The sequence below is a fragment of the Elephantulus edwardii genome, unplaced genomic scaffold, assembly GCF_000299155.1.
Source record: "Elephantulus edwardii isolate Elephantulus edwardi_28Jun2011 unplaced genomic scaffold, EleEdw1.0 scaffold00092, whole genome shotgun sequence".
Taxonomy (NCBI): domain Eukaryota; kingdom Metazoa; phylum Chordata; class Mammalia; order Macroscelidea; family Macroscelididae; genus Elephantulus; species Elephantulus edwardii.
Genome location: NW_006399842.1, coordinates 2,658,654 through 2,682,900, shown reverse-complemented (window position 1 = coordinate 2,682,900; position 24,247 = coordinate 2,658,654). Strand labels below are relative to the sequence as shown.

Here is a 24,247-nt window from a genome sequence, read left to right as displayed (position 1 = left end):
AAAGTCTGCACCTCTCTGGCTGTTTGATTCCACCAGACCAGCGACTCCATTGGGGAAAAAAAGATAGGTTGTCTCCTCCTGTGCAATTTACAGTTTCTCAGAAAGCCAATGGAGGGTCAGCTATGGGTCGGTTCCACCTTGATGGTACACAACAACAACAACAACAACAACATATACTTAGGGAGCTCTAGTGGCTTAGTGGTAAGGTGCTGCCCTGCCAACCTACAGGCACACAGGTAAATCCATCAGCTGCTCCATGGGAGAAATACATACACTTTCCTCCAGTGTGATTTACTTCCTCTGAAAACCAGAGCTTACAGCTAGAGGATCAGCTATGAGTCAGCTCCAACTCGACAGCACAAAACAACAACATCATATACTTCCAAGAGGAAGACAGCAAATCTCCTTCAGTGCAATTTATAGCTTCTGAAAACTCTCTGGAGGGTCGGTCAACTGCGAGCTAGCACACAACATCAACACCATTACCACCACAGCAAATGCTTAATGACTGTTTGCTGAATATAAGTGAATGGAGCAAGTCATACCTTTTACATAAGCTTCCTTCTTCAGGGCTCCAACAATTGAACGCATTTGGCTGTGAGCTGTGTTTCCCAGGGAAAGAGCATAAGCAGCAATGGCCAGTGTGAAGGTGCTCTGGGCTGGAAGGGTATTTTCAAGCAAAAAGTTATCTGCTTTAGTGAGAGCCGTGCTGATTTTCTGGAAAAAAGAGCAGAAGAACCCTGAGTTTCCTTGGCAAGCATTAAACCAGCTGACACAAAATATTCCTCCACTGCACAATCATGGGCAAGATGAAGGGGGAAAGATGACCTACTTAATGGAATGACATCTCCCTGAAATACAATTTTCCAAGACAAGTTGAGTGAGGTCTCTGAAGGGAAAATGTGGTTGTCGAAAGAGGGTTACGTGGTTTTTTTCCTCTCTAGAGGTTTTCTCCTTTTTTAGTTTTTGCTACTAGCATTGGAACTAACCTCCAGAAAACACAGTGCTCAGCACTGTCTGACTTTCAACCTCCTCTCCATGCATAGCTTCAAAAGGAGCTTTGAGAAAAATACCACAATGAGTATTAAGAAAGCCTATCTGTGTTTCATTGACTATGCAAAGGCATTTGAGTATGTGGATCACAACAAACCATGGCTGACTCTTAGAAGAATGGGAATCCCAGAACACTTGATTGTACTTACGCGAAACTTATACTTGGACCAGGAGGCAGTCGTCAGAACTGAGCAAGGAGACACTGCATGGTTCAAAATTGGGAAGAGTGTGGGTCAAGGATGTGTCCTATCTCCATATATTTTCAAACTATATGCAGAACAGATTATCTGGGAGGCTGGGCTCTATGAGGAGAAGTGTGGCATCAGGATTGGATGTAGACTCAACAATCTGTGTTATACAGTTGACACAACCCTGCTTGCTGAAACTGAGGACCTGAGGTGCCTGCTGCAGAAGGTCAAGGACTGCAGCCTTCAATATGGATTGAAGCTCAACGTCAAGAAAACAAAGATTCTCACCACCGAGCTGATTCGCAGCATCATGATAGATGGTAAAGAGATTGAGACTGTTGACAGCTTCAGTTTGCTTGGCTCTACAACCAACACTCTTGGTACTAGCAGCCAGGAAATTAAAAGATGAATTGCATTGGGAAAGTCTGCTGTCAGAGACCTCTCCAAGGTACTGAGGAGCAACGATGTTAGTCTGGAGACTAAGGTGCCCCTGTTAGAGGCCATAGTCTTTGCCATTACTTGCTATACATCAGACAGCTGGACAATGACTAGGGATGATAGAAGGAGAATTGATGCCTTTGAGCTTTGGTGCTGGAGAAGAGTACTGAATATACCATATACTGCTAGGAGAACAAACAAGTTCGTCCTGGAGAGGGTGAAGTCAGGCTGCTCCTTGGAGGCAAGGATTCTGAAGCTTTGTCTGACATACTTTGGACATGTTGCAAAAAGGGACCAGTCCTTAAAGAGGGATGTCATGCTTGGGTGGGTGGAGGGACAGTACAGGAGAGTCTTCCTTCTATGAGATGGATTGATTCCCCCACGGGGGTAATGGGGATAGGTGTGACAATGGGATTTGCAAGGGATAGAGCAGGGTATAGAGCTGTTGTACATAGGGTTGCTATGAGTTGCAAGTGACTCGACAGCACATAGCAACAACAACAAAAGTTGCCCAACCACTTTTTGATCCTAAGAACTCCAGGAAAAATAGTCCCAACTTCCCAGTTCTGAGTGATCTGTGAAAAGATCTGGATAAGTGGATTAGGAGGAAGCCTCTCTTTCAAGGCTTCAACATCTTGCCAGGATCCTCTACTCTCAGTTCATCTGGGTTTCTCAATCACGTGACGCTCTAGCACTGCCTCTCCCCCACCCCCTTCCACTGGTTCTCTTTGACTTTTTGTTTTATCAGTATAAAAACCAATTATCTTGAAACAAACATACAAAAGAATTGTTTTTGGTTGGTTTTTTTTTTTTTGTTAAAGTCCTACAAACCCCCTTTATTTTTCCCATTTCAATTCTCTATCTTGTCTTAAAGGACATATTCATTTAAGTTCTGATTTGTAGCAGGTAGCCCTGATGGTATAATGGTTACTCTGATACCAGCTAAAGGGTCTGAGATGTAAACCCACAAGCCACTTCACGGATGAAACGACCTGGTGACCTGCTCCTGTAAAGATTTCAGCCAAGGAAACACTATGGGTGGTTCTACTGTGTCCTGCAAGGTCACTATGAACTGGAATTGACTTGACAGCACACAACAAGCTCAGGACTTTAACTCTTCCCTGATGAAGGTACCATCTGCATCAACTTTTGGAATCTTCTATTTTGATTCATGTAGGTAAATCCTCTCCTGTTTCACCTACCAGACAAATTAAACAGTGCAAGTTAATGAAGCTAACACAGATCTTCAGTGGTTTCATAATATAGACATACCTATTTTATTCATCATGCTGTGTAGATACTGCAGGTTTGTTGGGTTTTTAAAAACTGAAGGTGTGTGGCAACCTTAGGTTAAACAGTCTATTGGCATAATTTTTCTGACATCATGTGCTATGTGACTGTCACATTTTGGTAATCCTCACAGTATTTCAGATATTTTCATAAAGCTATTACATAATTAGTAGACTACAGAATAGTGGTCTATTAATAATGAATAATTTCCATCATAGCTCTGAAATCCTTTGATTCGTGAGTTAGTTCTTTTCAAGAAAAATGAAAAGAAGAAAAAGAAGCAGCTGAAATGAAGTATCTTGTGATTGTTGGGTACACTAGAAGTAAACAACGCGTATAGAGAGAAAATGTTTACGTACCATCAAGGGGCATATATCAAAAGCCTTTCTCATTCCAATAACAGTGAAGGCTGTAAGATACAAGGTGTTCTGTTGAGCTTCAAAAGGCAAGGTACCCTGAAACAAGCAGAGTTGAAAATAGAGAGTGAAAACAGTGGTTTTAAAAAAGTGAAACAACTTTTTTTTAAGTGAAACAACTTAATTCTAATTTCTCCTTTGAGCTTTATCCCCTACTCTTCCACTCATGCACTGCTGTTTCTCAGACTGGCTCTAAATCTTTCTCACTTTCACGCCTCCACTTGTTCCTGCTTTCAGCCCTACTTTATGTTTCCGTACCACTTTTAAGTTCTCCTCCTCTTCCTCCTTCAAGAATAAAAATGCTTCCACCTCTATGAAACAGTATCTGTCTTTTGAAACAATATTTGTCTTTTGATTACAAATATTTGACCTCTTTTGGCAATACTATTAAAAAAAGAATCCGAGAGGCTGGGCTCTATGAGGAGAATTGTGGCATCAGGATTGGTGGAAGGTCTAGTAACAATTTCCGTTATGCAGATGACACAACCCTGCTTGCTGAAACTGAGGAGGACCTCATGCACTTGCTGCGAAGGGTCAAGGACTGCAGCCTTCAGTATGGACTGAGGCTCAATGTCAAGAAGACAAAGATTCTCGCCACTGGACCAATTGGCAGCGTCAGGATGGATGACGAAGAGATTGAGATTGTTCACAGCTTCAGTTTGCTCGGCTCCACAGTCAACACTCTTGGCACCAGCAGTCAGGAAATCAAAAAGCATATTGCGATGGGAAAGTCTGCTGTTAGGGACCTCTCTAAAGTACTCAGGAGCAACAGTGTCTCTCTGGAGACTAAGGTGCGCCTGATACAGGCCATGGTATTTGCAATCGCTTGTTATGCATCAGAGAGTTGGACAATGACTAGGGAGGACAGAAGGAGAGTGGATGCTTTTGAGCTGTGGTGCTGGAGAAGGGTACTGAATGAACCCTGGACTGCCAGGAAAACAAACAGATTCATCTTGGAGAGGATTAAACCAAGCTACTCCTTGGAGGCAAGGATTCTGGGGCTTCGTCTGACATACTTTGGACATGTTGCCAGGAGGGATGGGTCCTTGGAGAGGGACATCATGCTTGGGAGGGTTGAGGGACAACGCAGGAGGGGAAGACCCTCTATGAGATGGATTGATTTGGTGACTGGGGTAATCGGGATGGGTGTGTCAGAGGTGGTGCGGTTGGCGCAGGATAGAGCAGGGTTTAGGGCTGTTGTGCATAGGGTCGCTATGAGTCGGAAACGACTCGATGGCACATAACAACAACAACAACAACAATTAAAAAAAGAAAGACCTTGCACAAAATGACCTCTATTTACCTCTCCAGCTTCATTTCATGCTGTTCACTTTCTAGCTCTCTTGGCTCCGTTTTGTGAGTGAGTCACATTCTCTCCACTTCAAAATGCCAGACGTGCTGTTTGTTCTGTTTGGAGCAAACTCTTCCTGTCTCACACCTGCTCACATCCCAGAAGCTTGGCAAACTCATTTTCCCAACTCTTGCAATCTAGATTAGATTCCTCACTCTCCACACAATCATCTTTTTCTTTCCTTATTGTATGTCACACACTTGAAAGGACTTGTTTTATGTCTAATCTCCTTGCTATACTGTAAGCTCAATGTGATTTCAATGACCACATCTGTTTGTTTACTACTATGTGTCAGCATCTACTTAGTACCTATTAGTAAGTATTCACTTACTAGTAGTAATAATAGTATTACTAGTGATAATACTATAAAGTGCTAATGAAAGAGCAACATGTCAGCAAGGGAGTGTAAATAAGGTTTCATCTTTCATGACAGTGCCATGTAACTTTGATCTTTAAGAAGTCTCTGCACAGATTCTGTACCAAGAGTAAAGGGATAAATGAACATATTTTACTCATTCTGATATCTCAACTCCCTATAAACCACAAGTTAACTGCCAAGTGAAATGGCTATGATATTACTTTATTTGACCTATGCCGATTGGTCAGATAACAGTAGAAAAGGCCATTTATATTCTTTCATTGCACATGCGAAGAGCTTCTTGGAGGATTGCATCCTCTCCCTTGTGTCTTCATTTTTCCCAAAGTAAGGAAAATTAAACTTAAAGCTATAAATATAACTTCTGCTACTCTGTACACTTGATTTTCTTACCTGTAGTTTTACTGCTTGATACTTGGAATGTTCCTTGAAAGATCCATTTTCTAATTGACATTTTTCCACTAGCCATAATAAAGAATTACAAACTGAATTTTGTTTCTGTTCTATATATTTATTTACTTGCCCAATTATTCTTAGAGCAAAAGCAGTTAACCTGTAAGAGAAATATTAAATAAATATTTAAACACTGAATCTCCTTTGGATTTCAATTTACAAAGTATTTGAGCCCATATACTTTTTTTTCAAGAAAGTAAAACATAAAAACATAATTTAAAGCACATTGTTGCCTTTTTATCAGGAAAAGATTTTAGGAAAATCTTTGAAAGGTTTGGTCATTGTTACTGACTAAATGTGGAATTATTCAGTGGTGATGACATTGTTAGCATTACACAAACTAAAAATGTTTCCTAACACATACGAGAGGGCTCTGGTGGCCTAGTGGATAAGGAATTGCACTGTCAACCCAAAGGCACATGGTTCAAATCCACCAGTTTGTCCGTGGTAGAAAGATGAACAATCTCTTCCTGTTGATTTATAGTCTCTGAAAACCCACTGGAGGTCAGCTCTGAGTCTGTTCCATATGAACAGCAATGAATTGGGGTGTGTGTGTGTGTGTGTGTGTGTGAGAGAGAGAGTGTGTGTGTGTTGTTGTTGTTATGTGCCATTGAGTCCTCTGTGACTCATCGTGACCCACTGTACAGGAGCCTTGAACCCTGCCCTGAGTCCGTCTCATTGACTCCAACACACCTACCCCCACAGCCCTAGTTAACTTTATCAATCCATTGCATCTGGGATTTTCCTCTCCTGTGCTGTCTCTCCCCACTTTCGAGCATGATGTCCTTCTCCAAGGCTTGTCCCTTTCGGCCATGTGCCCAAAGTATGTGAAACGAAGTTTCAAAAATTCCTAGCCTCCAAGGAGAAACTTAGTTTCAACCTCTCTAAGATAGACCTATTTGTTTTCTTGGCAGTCCATGGTATGTTCAAGATGCTTCTCCAGCACCACAACTTGAAGGTATCAGTTCTTCTCCTATCATTCTTAGTCATTGTCCAGCTTTCTGATGCATAGCAGGTGATTGAGAAGACCATGGCCTGAATCAGGTGCACTTTAATCTTCAAACTGATGCCACTACTATTCAGCATTTTGGAGAGGTCCCTGACAGCAGACTTACCCAATGTGATAAATCTCTTGATTTCCTGACTACTGATTACCAACAGTGTGAATTGTTGATCCAAGCACGATTAAATCATTGACCGCTTCAATCTTTTCTCCAACTATCATAATGTTCACTATTGGTTCTGTGGTGAGAACTTTTGTTTTCTTGATGTTGAGATGTAATCCATACTGAAAGCTGTAGTCCTTGATCTTCTGCAGCAAGTGTTTCATGATTCATGTTATTGACGAGTCTTCCTCCGATCCTGATGTGGCATTTCTCTTCACAGAGTCCAGCTTCATTAATTATTTGCTCAGCGTACAGATTAAATAGGTACTCTGAGCGAACTAAGTTCCACAAGGACAAATATTGTACAAAACCATTATTGTAGAATGAGTATAAGGATCCAAGGTAGGGAGGAGGTAGAAGCAGAGGGATGAGGTTGTGTAGGGGAAGGGCAGATTAATCATGGAGTTGTACAATTTGATGGGTGGGGGGCGAGGGAAATTGGAAGAATCTGTTCTGGAAAACAGTGTATTTGAATTCTGTAAATAAACTAGTATAGTTTTAAAAATATTTTGCCAGTTTAAAAAAATGTTGCTAAGTGTGTTGAGTCATAGATAACTCATAGTGCCCCTATGAACAAAAGACCTGAACACTTGTATAACTTTCATCGTTTCTCTAGGTTCATAGGGTTTTTTGAAGCAAGTGGTTTCTATTTCGGAAGTGGATGCCACTCCTGCTTCTAAGCTTGTTTTAATCGAGGAGTTCCACCAAACACTGTCAACCATGGGTGATCATTTTCACATTTGACACATCAATGTCACAGTGTTCAGCACCACAGCAACCACTAGTTACCTCTGTACAGCAAATGGACAGAACAGTGCTATACCACTTAGAAGAATGTTTGACCAAAATCAATTAAAACCAGGCCTGAGGACTGCAGGTTAAAATCACCCACCTTTGGCCTCATTGCATCACTTTCTGTCCATTATGCCAACTGAGCTCTGTAGAAAAGATACAACTCTGATGCATACTCTCCCTGATTTTAAACCACATTGTGTTGCTTTGTTCCATTTGGACAACAGCTTCTTGATCTAGGTATCGATTTCTCATGATCACAATTAAGTGATCTGGTATCCAAATAATCAAATTCCTTTTCATTGTCAATAAAACACAAATAGACATTCTTCTTTGCTTTTAGCCAGGATCCATCTGACATCAGCAATAATATCCCTGGTGTTGTTGCCTCTTCTAAACCCGGCTTGAACTTCTGCAAATTCCCTGCCAATATACTCTTCTAGCCATTTTTTAATAATCTTCAGTAATATTTTGCTTGCCTGTGATATTAATGCCATTGTTTGATAATTTCCACATTCTGTGGGATCACCTTTCTTGGGAACAGGAATAAATATAGATCTCTTCCAGTCAGCCAGCTATGCAGCTGTCTTCCAAATTTCCTGACATAAACTGCTGGACAAATCCAGGGTTGTATCTGTTAGTTGCAACTTGTCAATTGGTATTCCATCTTTCATTACTATTGGCTTTTATTTGTATGGTACTTCCAGAAACATTTCAGAGTTTTACACACACACACACACACACACACACACACACACACACACACTTTAAGACTGAGGAGAGAGGAAACAAGGAAGGTTTATTTCTGTGAATATCTCTCAAGTAACAGAGAGAATCCGCTTCATAGCCCCAACAGTGTTTCTTCTCGGTCTGTTCTCTCCTCCTACTCTCTCATTCACTCAAGCTTCCCAAGATCTCTCTTTCCAGATTCTCTAAATGCCTCTGAAATCCAGTCCACTTGGCCTCCCCTTCCTCCCTCCTTCACTTTCCCTTAGTTAAAAAAAAATTGCAAATTTTACTTTATTCTTAAGTTCCTTTTTTTTAAGAGGAAAATCTCATATGATAAAAAAATCCAAAAGGATTGAGGCTGGATGAACTCCTAGAATTATTGCCTTGAAATAATCTTTAAAGCCTAAACTTTAAATGGAAAATATTCCTGAGTCTCCTTTAAGCCAAACAATAGTTTAATTAGTAAAGACTATCTCTCTCGAGCATTGTAGTTTTTCACAGAACTATCTAAATATGACAGAGCTATAGGGTGGCTATGGGTCACAGGCAACTCAACAGCATGTAACAACTGTTGCTCTAGTGAGTAAGGAGTTGTGCTGCCCATACAAAGGCAAGTAGTTCAAATCCACCAGATGCTCCACAGGAGAAAGATGGCCATTCTTCTCCTGTGCAACATACAGCCCTGTAAACCTGCTGGACGGTCAACTATGAGTAGATTCCTACTCCACAGCATATAACAACAGCAACAACAATCTATATAAGATCAAACTGATAATGACAACTCACAGAGTGAAAAAAAAAACCTAAGCGGAATGAAATTACATCAATGGAGAAGAAATAATTTGAAAAAGGGGGGTGACATTGGTTGCATTACTTAAAGAATGTAATGAATGCCCTGAAACTGACTGTATTTATAGAGGCTGCTGAACTGGTATATATACTTCATTGCTGTGTATACCTCAACAACAACAAAAACAAAAGCAAACTATTTTTTAAATCCCAAAATAAATTAATTTTTTAAGATGCAAAAGTAAAGGTTAACAATTGTAGAATGAGTATGAGGATCCAAAGGGGTGGGGAGGGTGGAAACAGAGGGGTGAGGCAAGGGTGTTGATCATAGGGTTGCACAATTTGATGGGTGGGTGGAGTGAAGGAAATGGGAAGGATCTTTTGGGGAAAACAATGTATTCAAACTTTGTAAATAAATCAGTGTAAAATAAAAGAAAAGACTACTAAAAAAAAGTAAAGGTTGTTTGGGTTTTTTTTGTTGTTGTTTTTATTTTAAATCCCAAAGTATGGAAAATCTCCCTCCACACTGGAAGGAGGCACAAACTCAAAATAGTGAATTCCCTTGGGGAAGAAGAAACAGGAATAAGATGACCTGTGGCTAAAGGGGAAAATGGAACTGTATCTCAAATCTTTTCTTTCTTTAAAAAAAAATAAAAGGACTAGGCTAATGTGAAAAAGGTTCAGTGTTATTAATTTTGGCATTTGCTAATAAGACATTTTTTGGACTATTTTTTGGTAACTCTCCTGTAACTTACTGCCACTGAGTCAGTATCACTTCTTAGCAACCTTCCGTCAGGTTATCCAGCAGAAGTCTTTATATGAGATTGCTCAGCTTTCTTCTACAGAGCAGTTAGTGGATTTGAACAGGTGAAATTTCTGTTAGCAGCCCCCATATGTTATGTACAATGCCACCAGGCTCCTTAAAATCCTTTTCGTTCTCAGAAGGGAAAAAAAAAGTTATTCAAACACTTCCCAGTTTATATTATGTGTATTTATCTCCACAAATTAGTGGTGTTGGGGCTAGATCAGTACTCAAGTGTTTCTCTTTTTCTTCCTGAGCACAATCCTCTCAGTGTTTTCCCAAAACTCTTAAAGGGCTCGATATTTATGGGGAGGCTGCCCCACTTTCTCATGGGGGTGGCAGCATGTCCCATTCTCCCCTGCTTCTATTCCCAGTTTCTAGTGTGGTAGCTTCTAGGTCACATCAACACCACTCCTCTATTGTTCCCTGATTGTTAGCTGCTAGTTGCCATGCTCCAGGGGTCTTCATGTCTTAAAATACACCACTTTAGGGAGTTCTGGTGGCCTAGTGGCAAGAAGCTGCACTGCAATCTTGAAGGTGCATGGTTCAAATCTCTACTGGAGAAGAAGGAGTAATCTCCTCCTGTGCCAGTCAGATCTGATTTGATGGTACACACACACAAAATAAAAAAAAAAAACACACCAAAAAATAAAATCACACCACCCAGGGTTCTGAACTTGAACAATCTGTGAGATCTGGTCACTGATTGGATATAGACTAAGAGAGAAAGAGAGAAGTTGTAAATCAAATGACAAGTCTGACTTGGTTAAAAGGTGGAATAAGTGTAGAAGATTGCTGTGCATTTGATTAAGGGAATTGAGGAGAATAGAACCAGAAGAATAAATGAATTATTTTGCTACAGATTGTGTTTGAAGCATCCTTGGCTTCTAGACACTTAGAAATGTGAATCCGAAGCTTGGAAGAGACATCAACACAGAAGTTATGAGCAAACATGAGATTGTATAAACCCAGGTTACAGAAAGGAAGATAGGCTGGGTGCTCCCAGTACTTAACTTAAAATTAAGGACCTGAAAAGAAAGGGCAATGATGGGCAAGGTCCAGTGGTGATTACTTTTATGAGTCTCAGGCAACTCAACAGCACAAAACAACAACAACAATAACAACAATAATGCATGGAATGATTGTATGAAACACCACATAAGAATGAAGAATAATGTGAAACACAGTGTATGCAAACATTGTAAGCAAACCAATATAAAATTTAAAAAAATAGAAAACAAAAATTAAGGGCATAATAAAATGAGGTAATTTTAGGTTACAAACTCCTCTAATTTGTTTTAAGTAAGGAAGTCTACAAAATATATGATACATTATGGGGTTTGATTAAATATTTTATCAAAAACAGGGTAGGCACAGGGTCACAGAGTTTGGTGGGTGGAAAGACGGAGCATAAAACCCCCAATATTGTGCTTGAATGAAAAACAATATAAACAAATTATTGTATGCAAACCAGTAAAATATCTTTTTAAAAAAATTTTTTAAAGTCAGATAAGACCAGTGACTCTGAGGGGAAAAATGGGCAATTTATTTCTGCATAATTTATAGCTTAGTAAACGCAAAGGAGCTTCAGTTTGTTCTGTTGTGATGACAGAGTTAATGAATTCAGGATTATTCAAACATGTCAGTTAGTATAGTTGTAAAACTGACATCAGTTGCTTCCAGCCTGCAAAACTGGTTGCTTTGCCCTAGAATTCTATTTTTCTTTCATTAGTCATGTAAAGTACTTTAAATTGTTTGTTTACTAGTGAGGGAAAAAGACATCTTCCCTGGATTTTGTCCTTAACTCTTTGAAACAATTTTTCTCAGGCTTAAGTATTTCTTCTCTGCATTAGTATTTCTCTTTTTGAAGATGGTTTTTCTCAGTTATATGTAATTGAATTAACATTTATCTCTTTGAAGATGCTTTTCTCAGTCATGTAAACTATATCACAAGCTTTTTTTTAACTAGTAACTGTAACAATTCAATGACAACTCTTAGATAGGAAGGCAGATTTTGAAGATTCTCTCTGCTTTCTCAGATCTATCATAAAGTGCTTCAGATATTGCAATCCATCTGTCTTCCTGGGAATTGACTACGGAAGGAACCTCTTGTGTTCAGTAACAGTGATAGCAGTGTGTGTGTGTGTGTGTGTGTGTGTGTGCGTGTGTGAGAGAGAGAGAGAGAGAGAGAGGTATTAACTTGAGTTAATGTATTATTTTCCTCAAATCTTTTTAATATAGGATGTTACACTTCCTTAAAGCTACTATGTGTTAGGCATGTATTAAGGACAAAGACCTATTTGGAGCCAACCTCCAGTTGCTTACATTCTAGAGAGGAAAACAGACAATACGAGATAAGTAAGCATATTAGTGACAAGAGTAAAAGGAAAGTAGGAGAAGATATGAAATATTGGGGTAAAAATGGGTTGGCGTTTTAGACAGAACACTTATGAGGGATCTCATTGAAAAGGTGAATTTTGGTAAAACCCAAGGAAGTAAAGGAGCTAGCCAAGTTAATAACCCACAGAAAACATTCTAGACAGAGGAGAGAAAAACCTGTGCAAAAGCCCTGAGGTAGAAGCACACCTAGAGTGTTCTAGGAACAGTGAGGAGGCCTACAGGACTCCAAAGAATGAGAGAGTTAAAGAGTAGCAGGGATGAGACTAGAAAAGAGCTGGAGTGACATGATGCAGGACTCTGTAAGTTGTAGCAAGAAGTCTGGCTTTGATTCTGGGTGAGGTGGAAGCCCTTTGGAAGGTTTTGAGTGTGAACCCAACATTTGCTTTATCAGAGTTCCTCTGGAAGCTGTACAGAGTACAGATGAAAGCAGCACAAGTATAGCGGAGAAGAGAAAGACCTAGAGAAGGCTATTGCACTAATCCACGTGAGTGCTTGGACCAAAATAGTGTGTGGCAGGAGTTGGTAAGAACTCATAAAACTCAGGGCATATTTTGAACAAAGAAGTATTTTTCAAATCAGACATGGATTGGAAGAGTGAAACATGACCAGATATATTACCCTGGGATCATAGAATATCTATTATTTTTGTTATTTTATAGTTCAAACTATTAATAGAGTTCTAGAAATCAACTGCTATATGAAAATTCAAGACAAAGCTTTCCACTTACCAAGTGCTAGGACTTGCACCTTTCCACATGCTGTAAGAGTAGTCTGCATTTCTGTAGGACATGATGCTCACCATCCCTAAGAGACACCAGAGAAAGAACAGAGCGCTTCACTGACCTGTGTTTCTACCACAGGAGGTCTTCATCTGCCCCTGTGAGCAGTAAACTTCTGGCCCTGAGCACCTAGTACATGTTCTGTGGCCAGCACTGAGCTTCTCAAAGGAATTAGATGGAATCCAGGTGTTTTGTCTCTTATCCAGGCATTTTGATAAATTAAGACCAAATGTGACAGAAATAGTATTTATGTAATAGAGACCACCTCACAGTATGTATGGGTGTACCTATATATGTTGGCTTCCCCCCTCAAAGGCCTTAATATAATCCATGACAAGTTTCATTGGAAAAAATCCATTTAAAAAGAACTACATTTTATGTGAAATAAATATTTTACCATCTTTCAGTTTCTTCTTCAGGTTTTGCTTTTTCTCATTCTGGTTAGGATAAAAAGTGTTCCAGTTATTTCCTGCTTCCAGATAGTGAAAGACATAGAAAACTGGAACAACACTCATCAGCTCTGCCTCCGCACTTCCCTTAGGGAGGTGGGTCAGGATGTCGATGCCTTCCTGACTCATAACTGTAGACATGATCTCACCTATAAGTAGCCCTGCAATAAAAAGGAATTCAGAGCAGACATAAGCATTTTCCATGAAGCCTGGTGTATTTTAAAGAGAAGTGCATCTATCTATATTCTATGATTCATGTGTAGGGTTGAATTATTGCCCAGAATAGGAAAAGGGGGGGGGGAACCCCATAAGAACCTGTTAGGAATATGAGTTTGAAAGAAATATCAAAAGAAGGCTTCAGACTATATACAGTATGGTGATAAGATTGTATGATGTGGTAGAGAGATTGCTGAGTAGAAGATTTGGCAAATTGTTTGCTGTTCAATATGATTGTTGTTGTTGGGTACCATCTTGTCAGAACCGACCCATAGCTGACCCTGCAGTGGATTTTCAGAGACAGTTAATCACATGGGAGGAGATAGCCCATCCTTCTCCTGTGGAGCAGCTGGTGGGCTCGAATCATGTGCCTTTGGGGTTGCAGTGCAGCAGCTTGCCATTAGGCCACCAGAGCCTCTGTCAACTTGACAGCTTTAAACATATGAATAATTCTCCTTGTGCAAAGCAAATCAAAGACCTTGAACTGGGAGTGTTGTGATGACTCTTCTCGTAAGTTACTGTGTAATCTTTGGCAAATCATATTCTTGTATATTTAACCACAGACTGGCACCGTGGTACTAGGTATATTGTAGCTGATGTTAGATGGATCTTAGCTGAAAGCAGGGAGTACCGGAGGAATGTATATCTGTGTTTTATTGACTATGCAAAGGTGTTTGACTGTGTGGATCATAACAAACTGTGGCTGACTCGGAGATGAATGGGAATCCCAGAATACTTGATCGTGCTAATGTTAAACCTATACTTGGACCAAGAGGCAGTCATCAGAATGGAGCAGGGAAACACTGCATGGTTCAAAATTGGGAGAGGTGTACACCAGGGATGTGTCCTATCTCCATACCTTTTCAACCCGTATGTAGAACAGATTATCAGAGAGGCTGGGCTCTATGAGGAGAATTGTGGCATCAGAATTTGTTAACAATCTGTGTTATGCAGATGACACAACCCTGCTTGCTGAAACTGAGAAGGACCTGATGCACCTGCTGCAGAAGATCAAGGACTGCAGTATTCAGTATGGATTGAGGCTTAATGTCAAGAAGACAAAGATTCTCACCACTGGACCAATTGACAGCATCAGGATGGATGGTGAAGAGATTGAGATTGTTAACAACTTTAGTTTGCTTGGCTCCACGGTCAACACTCTTGGCACCAGCAGCCAGGAAATTAAAAAAACGTATTGCGATGGGAAAGTCCGCTGTTAGGGACCTCTCCAGGGTACTGAAGAGCAATGGTGTCACTCTGGAGACTAAGGTGTTTCTGATACAGGCTATGGTCTTTGTAAACACTTGTTATGCATCGGGGAGTTGGACAATGACTAAGGAGGGTAGAAGGAGAATTGATGCCTTTGAGATGTGGTGCTGGAGAAGAGTATTGAATATATCATGGACTGCCAAGAAAACAAACAGATTCATCTTAGAGAGAGTTAAACCAGGCTGCTACTTGGAGGCAAGGCTTCTGGGGCTTCATCTGACATACTTTGGACATGTTGTGAGGAGGGACAGGTCTTTGGAGAGAGACATCATGCTTGGGAGGGTGGCGGGATGGCATAGGAGGGGAAGACCCTCTATGAGGTGTATTGATTCAGTGAATGGGGTAATCGGGATGGGTGGTCAGAGGCAGTGCAATTGGCACAGGATAGAGCAGGGTTTAGGGCTGCTGTACATAGGGTCGCTATGGGTCCGCAAGCAACTCAACAGCACATAACAACAACAACAACAATTATTAATTTCAATGAAAATTTACAGAGACTTTGGATTTCCATTAATTCATTGTTGCACTTTTCTACCCTCCCAACCCTCCCCCCTAGTACACTACCCTCTTGGAAAAGTAAAAAAAAAATTTCATTGTTTTACAAACCCTCCCCCAGGTCCACTCTGCTATGAAGCCTTCACTCTGGACTCCTGTCATGACAAAAAATACCTAATCACATATCCCTTTTAAACAGTTTTCTCCCTCATCTGTTTCAATGCAGTATACGTTATTAAACCCATTTCTCAGTTTCCCCCCAACCCCTAGGTTAGTCCTGTTTTACAACAGTGGCACCATGCAGTATTTGTCTTTTTGTGACTGAGATACTTCACCGAGCGTAATGTCCTCCAGGGTCACCCATTTTGAATAATATTTCATGAGCTCCTTGTTTTTCAATGCAGCATAGTATTCCATTGTGTGAATATACCACAGCTGCTCTATCCATTCGTTTGCTAATGTGCACTTATATTATTTTCAACTCCTTGCTTGGATGTCAGTTATGGTCTCTTTGGGGTATATTCCCAGTAGTGGAATTGCTGGGTCAAATGGTATCTCTATTTGCAACTTTTTGAGAAAGAGCCATACCACCTTCCACAATGGTTGCACCATTTTACACTCCCACCAACCGTGAATAAGGGCTCCAGTTTCTCCACAACCTCGCCAGCATTTGCTACTTGCTATTCTGTTAAATTTTGCTATTCTGGGTGAGATGATATCTCATAGTTGTTTTAATTTGCATCTCTCTTAGAGCTAAGGATTTTGAACATTTCTTCATGTGCTTGTTAGCCATCTGAATATCTTCTTTGGTGAAGTGTCTGGTTGGCACCTTTTTTTATAAAAAAGGTTTCTGGCAGTTCTAACATTTCTATGATTCCAATGTCTCATCTGAGGTAGAATGCAGCCAGTACATGTTATCATTTTGATGATATGTTATTAAATTGTAAAAGCTAGAGATCAAAGAAAATTCACCAGACAATATGTTACTATATTCATTACTATATATAAATCAAGGGACTTCTCTGGGAATATTATCAGTGCTGCTCCTTTGGACTATTCATAAGGCCATAAAACCTTTTCTGAAGCAGAACTGGCTACTAAGATTATGGAATATTCTTTATATCTAGAAATACTACATTGTCCATTTTACAAAAGTCTTTGTACCAGTGGCAGTCTTACTCTCTATCATAGGAGAGCCAACCTCTATTTAAATCAGAGGAGTAGAAGAGTATAGTTGGGAAAGTGAGGGGAGTTGTTGACGGTGGGGATGAAGGGTAGGTACTCTCAGAGGTGGGTTTTGGTGTGGTACTAGGCACAGAAGTGGGAAAACAGAGTAATTGTGAATGCATTTTTTTTTATATAAAGTAGAAAAAGAAATTTGCCATAGACGTGGTATTAGTTCACTTACCTTTTACACTTACAGTTCTTTTGACTTTTGTTTTGGGGACCAAATCTAATGGTAGCCTGTATGGGAACTCTTTTCGTCTATTAATGGCACCTGAAATTAAAAATGATACAAGATTTACACAGTTTTCATGGGAAGACTACATACTTTGAAGAATATTTATAATGAACCTACATCCAAAGAATGCTTTAAAAGACTTTTGGAATAGTATTATTAAACTTTCAAAAGAAAGTGAAAAATGAATAATAATTTGAAAAAGAAAGTTAAACATTTGGAGCAAATCTTAGGCTTTTTTGAAGGCGTTCTGGTGGCATAGTCCATAATGTGTTGCAGTACTAATCAGAGGGCCTCTTTAAAACCTTGAAAACCTGATTTAAACTTATGAAGAATCTGCACTGCAATCCTGAAAGCAAGCAGTTTGAGGCCACCAGCTGCTTTGTGGGAGAAGCCACAGAAAACCCACCAGAGCATCAGCTATGGGTAAGTTCCCACTCTACAACTAACTCTACAGTACACAACAACAGCATGAGGTGGATAGCATTCCTTGGTGCAGAGAGAGAGAGGTGTGGGGGGTGGAGAGAGAGAGAGGAAGGAAGGGAGAAGAAGAGGAAGAGGGAAAAGGAGAGGGAGAGGAAGAAGAAGAGAGAGGGAGAGGGAGCAGGGAAGGGAGAAGGGGAATGAGAGAGAGGAAAAGGGAGAGGAAGGGAGGGAGTTAAGCAGAAGCAGGAAGAGGGAGAGGGTAAGGAGAGGGAGAAGGAGAGAGACAGAGAGAGAGAGAGAGAGAGAGAGAGAGAGAGAGATACTTGTAAGGGATCCTTGGTGGCACTGTGTATTATGTGCTGGCTTGCTAACCAGAAGGTTGGTAGATCCAATCCATTAGCAGCTCTGTGAATGGAAGATGGACAGTATCTTCCCATAAAGATTTATAGCTTCAGAAACTTAATGCAGGATTACAATGAGTCAGAATCATTTTGATTGCAGTGGGAAGGCTTACATAGTCTTGTTAAATAAAGCATTGTGTTTAGAAGTTCTCTGGTCATTACTAGAAGGGAATAAACTGTTGTTGGAGGTAGATACTGTTGAGTTGATTTAATACAATAGAATAAAATAAGTAAGGGGTAAATAGATTATAAAATTGCTATTCATCAATTCAAAAAGCTTGCATGCTATTTCCTACACCCCCCCCGACGTTTCAAATTTCATTGCCTGGCAATAAAAGAATAATAGTAATTTATTAATTAGTTTAAATTTAATTTTTAAAAATAAAATAATTTATTAAGTAAATAATTAAAAAATTATTTTATACGTTTTATTTACAAAGTTCATATACATTGTTTTTCATACCGGATCTTTCCCATTTCTTTCACCTCCCTCTACTCATCAAACTGTGTGACCCTGTGATTACCCCCCCTCCACCCCTGTTCATCCTCAGCCCACACCTCCCCTGGATCCTCACACTTGTTCTACAGTAATGGTTTTATACAATATTTGTCCTTATGGGACTGAGTTAGTTCACTTAACATAATGCTCTCCACTTCCCCCCAAGTTATATAGTAATTTACAAAATCATTTTTCCTAAGGGCTGTATTGTATTACATTGTGAGAATGTGCCATAATTTCTCAATCTGTTCGATTGTGGTTGGACATTTGGGCTATTTACATGTTCTTGTGATGGTGAATAATGCTGCTATGAACATTGGTATACAAGTCTCCTTTTGTGCCTCAGTTCTCATTTTCTTGGGGTATATTCCAAGAAGTGGAATAGCTGGGCCATATGGAATTTCTATGTTCACCTTTTTGAGAAAGTGCCAAACTGCCTTCCAGTATGGTTATACCATTTTAAAATCCCACCAACAATGTATAAGAATTATCTTTCCATATCCTCTCCAACATTTATTACTTGCTGTCTTGTTAAATATTGATTGCCACTATTACTAGAATGAGATGGTATCTCATTGTGGTTTTGATTTGCATCTCTCTTATTGCCGGTGGTTTTGAGTATTTCTTCATGTGTCTGTTGGCCATCCAAATATTTCACTCTGTGAAAATTCTTTCCATGTCTTTTGTCCATTTTATAATTGTGTTATCAGTCTTTTCCTTGTGGAGGCCCTATAGCAATCTGTAATCTTTTTATATGAGACCTTTGTCTGAAATGGTATTGCCAAATGTCTTTGCCCAGGCAGTAGGTTTTCTTTTTACTCTATTGGAAGACTGTTTTGATGTGTGCAGGTATTTCATCTTTAGAAGGCTCCTATTCATCAGTTTTATTTTCTCCAGTTTGTGCATTTCTGGCTGTACTTGGAAGTCTTTTTTATACCATAGACTAGGCCTTCTAAGCTTGATCCCAGTTTGTCTCTAATGAACTTTATGGTTTTGGGCTTTACTCTGAGGTCTCTGATCCACCTTGAGTTGACTTTTGTGTATTGCATGCTATTTTGTTCAAGGAGAACTGTTTTTGGAATGGAAAACTGACAATAACTAATATGTAGCTCTTTGTTGTTGTTAGCTGTTAAAATCAATCCTTGGCTCATAGCATCCCCTGATTCACAGTGACCTCGTGTGTTACTGAGTGGAACTGTTCTACTGTTCACCAGGCCTTTCTTCTGCAGATCCACTGGCTGGTTCAAACTGCCAACTCTTAGATGACAGCTGATTGCAAACTGCTTGTGTCACCTAGCCTCCTTTTATGATTCTGTTGTTGTTAGGTGCCATCAAGTTCACTGAGACTCACAGCAGCGCTCTTTCCAACAGTTCTGAAGTATGACGTATTTTGGCGTCATCCTCACAATCTCTTCTACCCCGCTCAAGTCTATTGTTACAGTCACTGAGTCAATCCATCTTTTTGAGGGTCTTCCTCTCCTTCTCTGATCCTTTGCTTTCCCCAGCATGATCTCTTTTTTTGAAGGACTGGTGCCTCCAGACTTGTCCAAAGCATGTGAGAGAAATTTTCAACATCCTTGCCTCTGAGAGGTCATCTGATTACAATGTCTTTGAGATATATTTGTTTGATCTTTTGGTGGTGGTGCATGAGATATTCAACACTGTCATTTGACACCACATTTCAAAGGCATCTGGTCTTTGGTCTTTCTTATTCATGATCTAACTTTCAGATACATAAGAAACTATTAGAAATAGCATAACTTGGGTTGTAGCTGTTAGGTGCCATCGAGTTGAGTATAACTCACAGAGAACCTATGAATAAAAGATCTGAACCTTGCCCTATCCTGTGCCATTCTCACACCTCCTGACACACAAGAGCCCATTACAACAGCAACTGTGTCAATCCACCTGCTTGAGGGTCTTCCTCTCTTTTGCTAACCATCCACCCTTTCCAGCATCATGTCTTTCTCCGAGAAATAGCATCTCTAGCAAAATGCCCGAAGTATTTGAGGCAAAGCTTCATCATTCTTGCCTCCAAAGAGCATTCCAGCTGCACTCCCTCCAAGACATAGCTGTTTGTTCTCTTGGCCGTCCATAGGATATTCAGTGTTCTTCTCCAACACCACAGCTCAAAGCCATTGATTCTTTTCCTGTCATCCTTATTCATTGTCCAGCTTTCAGATGCATAACAAATAATTGAAAAGACTATGGCCCAAATCAGATGCACTTGCACTTACTCTTTACATTGACAAACTTGTTCTTTTTAAAAAAATATTATTATTTTAAATTTTAGTGTGTGTGTGTGTGTACCGTCAAATCAGATCTGACCGGTACAGGAGGAGATTGCTCCTCCTTCTCCAGCGGAGCATCTGGTGGATTTGAACCTCATGTCTTTGGGATTACAGCATAGCTCTTGCCACTCGGCCACCAGAGCTCACTCAACCTGGTTCTTTAAGGAGGTTTCTGACAGCCTATTTCCCCAACACAATATATTTTTAAAATTTTCTAATTGCTGCTATCATAAGTGTTGGTTGTGGATTCAAGTAAAATACACTCATTGACAACTTCAATTTTTGTCTCTCCATTTGTCATGATGCTTATTTGTCCTGTGACGAAGATTTTTGTTTTCTTAATGTTGAAGATTTTTGTTTTCTTAATGTTGAAGTATAATCCATAAGTGTTTCAAATCTTCTTCGCTTTCTGCAAGCAAGTTTGTGCCATTTGCATGATACAGGATGTTGATGACCCGTCCTCCAATCCTGTTACCACATTCTTCGTTATAAAGTTCAGCTTCCACAATTATTCGCTCAGCATACAGATGACTGTGGTCTGCAGCGCATTGTGCCCCTAAAGACTGCACATGTCCAGTGGTTGGAATCCACCAGCAGCTCCTCAAGAGGAAGGTGCAGAGTCTCCTCTTATTGCTATTTACAGCCTCTTTGGGAACACTTAAATTGGGGTACAACAAATGCTGTGAAGAATGTAATCAATTAAGAAATGGAAATTTCTGGTTCTAGATAAGAAAAATTTTGAAAAATTATCCTTTAGATTACAAATATACTTTAATTTTCAGAGCAAAAGGCAATATATAAAATAAAAAAGTTTTGCCTACCGTAAATACCCTTTGGGTCCAGAGTAATGCCAGCATGACTTTCCCTTTTGACACCTTCTGGCTAAAATAAAGGCAGAAGACATTAAGTTACTTAATTTCTATGGCCCAAGTTCCTTGGATCAACTTTTCTTGACCATTTCAAGGGTAAAGAAAATCTACATGTCCAAAGTATGAAAGACAAGGCTTGGCCAACTTTGCCTCCAAGAAGCACTATGGTTGCATCTTTTCCAAGACATCTCTGTTTGTTCTTTTGGCAACTCATGGGATATGCAGTACTCTTCTCCAGCACAGCCCAAAGGCATCAATTCTTCTATCATCCTTATTCAGTGTCCAGCTCCCTGATGTGTAACAGGTGTTTGAGAAGGCCATAGCCTGAATCAGGCACATTTAGTTGTCAAACTGATATCATTGCTCATCTGTGTTCTGCAACAAATGAGTTTTCTATTCCTTTTTTGCATTTCATTGATTTCTAAAATGGCAAAATTTCTATATTGTAAAATCTTCACATGCAAGACTCATGTCTCATTTATAGCTCTCTAGGATGGGCAATCTCCTCCCGTGCGATTCACTGTCTCTGAAAAGTCACTGGAGGGTCAGCTATGGGTCAGTTCTGACTCTATGGTACACAACAACAGTTGGTTCAGAGTCTGATACACAACAACAACAGCAACAACAGTATCATCTCACATACAAAAGTAAAAAGACCCACTTTTGACTATATTGTGGGGAGAAAAGAAACCCTGAGAGGCTTTTCATCAGGATTTGTTAAAATTGGGTATTCCAGAGTAGTGATTTCTATTCTCTTTTCTGTGATTTTTCCAGTATTGCCTAACTTTCCAATGTAAGAAAGACTTTTAAAAGATTTTACAAGGCTTTAGACATACAGAAAAATTACAATAGGAAACCCAAATCTGAGATACTCTCCATCCATACTAGTTAACATTATATTACATAAGCACTATCATTTTCTATTAGTCTCTCTTTTTGAACCATTTAGGAAACATGTTACTGACAGCATGCTTTCCCTCCAAGAATAAAATCATTTTGTGACAAAGAATCCAAAAGAGTAAATTTTCCTTACCACCACTCGTAACATTTTCACTAAGATTTCTCTTCCTGTTTCAGTCTCCAGTGTGAAGTTGATGTTGTGGAGTCCCGTTTCTAGAGGAAGTACACTGAAGGTCACCAAGTGACTGGAGGAGCCTTCTATTCTCTGAACCTGACATCTGAGGGGCTTTGTCTTCTCATGATCAAGGGTTGGGCTTCCTGATGTACAGATTCCCTCAGCAGCAGACATTTTAACACAGAACTGAAATATTACAAGTGAAGAATTATTAAAACAACATTTGATATCTCCAAGATACAGAAAGTTTGCCTTGACCAGTGTGCAAGAGGTCTGCCTTGGACAGCTAACCAAGTTTGGTGGATTGTTCGAACCAACCTAAGGGTACCATCGAAAAAGAAAGCTCACTTCTGATTTTCTACGATGCTATAGAGCTTTTTAATATAAAGGAATGTCTAGAAAGTTCAACTCTGGCTCAGAAATGCCCAAACATTCTTAGACTGGATCAGATACGGAACTTCCAACCTGCATAGTTCTTTATGCATTCTTGTGTGATTGTACTAGTTACAAGTCTCTTTACATGTTTGTGATTTATCTCTTGATTTTTTAAAATTTATTGCGATTTTAACAAAAGGTTACAGAAAGAATGGGTTTTCATTCTCTTGTTGTTGCAGATTTTCTTTCCTCTCCCTCTCTTTCCCCTCCCCCAGGCCACTTTGCAATGTACTTCTTGTTGTCATGCATATAATGCTTAATCATACACTCTTTAAATGTTGATAGTTTAGACAATGGGAGCCTCCTATTCAGGAACTATGATTAATCAGGCAATTGGACTAATCTTTGTAATGTTGTTGATTACCACTGGAGTCAAACTGATCTATAACTGACCCTCCAGTGGGTTTTTAGAGGCAATAAATAGCATGGGAGAAGATTGCCCATTTTCTCCCACAGAACAGCTAGTGGATTTGAACTGTTACATTTGCATTGGCAGTACAATTTTTTTAACCAGAGGTCCATAATCTTTTTATAATAGGGCTAGTAATATTACCTGTTAGATTCTCCCTTAAATAGCATACACTTTTCATCTTCTTTCCCAAAGCTAAAGAGCTGAGAGAATTGAATGTGTATCCCAAGAACAAACCCATACAATATAGAACAAAACAGGCAGAAAACCAAGAAAGAATCCCAACATTCAGGTGCGGCTGTTCGGGGCCATAGTCTTCGCAATTTCATGCTATGCGTCAGAGAGTTGGACAGTGACTAGGGATGATAGAGAATTGATGCCTTTGAGCTGTGGTGCTGGAGGAGTGTTGAATATACTATGGACTGCTAGGAGAACTGAAGTTCATGCTGGAGAGGGTGAAGCCAGGATGCTCCTTGGATGCAATGATTCTGACGCTTCGACTGACATACTTTGGGCATGTTGCAAGGAGGGACCAGTGCTTGGAGAGGGACATTATGTTTGGAGAATGGAGGGCCAGTGCAGGAGAGGAAGACCCTTGATGAGATGAATGGAGTTAGTGATTGAGGTAATGGGAGTGGATGTGGTGGAGAGAATGAGATTGGCACAGGATAGAGCAGAGTTTAGGGCTCTTATACATATAGGGTCGCTATGAGTCACAGCATTTCTTAAGCTCAAGGAACTGAAGAACAAATTCAAACCTTGAGGTGCTACAATCAAGGATGCTTTAGGCAGAATGTTAAATGATCCAGGAGGTATCAAAAGAAGATGGAAGGAATATACTGAGTCATTGTATCGAAAGGAATTGGCAGATACAGAAGAATTTAATGAAATAGCATTTGAGCCAGAGCCTATGGTGATGAAGGCAGAAGTTC

General features: G+C 39.9%; 1 protein-coding gene across 1 annotated transcript in view; it reads right to left on the bottom strand.

Moving 5' to 3' along the window:
* C5 (complement component 5) overlaps nt 1–24,247 on the bottom strand; it is a 194,093-nt gene that overhangs the window by 39,927 nt on the left and 129,919 nt on the right. Inside the window, exons 28-35 of the mRNA XM_006890750.1 lie at nt 22,430–22,657; nt 21,349–21,409; nt 16,860–16,949; nt 13,420–13,632; nt 12,972–13,047; nt 5,506–5,665; nt 3,329–3,424; nt 546–717 (exon numbers count right to left, since the gene is read on the bottom strand). Coding sequence (XP_006890812.1) covers nt 546–717; nt 3,329–3,424; nt 5,506–5,665; nt 12,972–13,047; nt 13,420–13,632; nt 16,860–16,949; nt 21,349–21,409; nt 22,430–22,657 — 1,096 coding nt within the window. The remainder of the gene's footprint in view (nt 1–545; nt 718–3,328; nt 3,425–5,505; nt 5,666–12,971; nt 13,048–13,419; nt 13,633–16,859; nt 16,950–21,348; nt 21,410–22,429; nt 22,658–24,247) is intronic.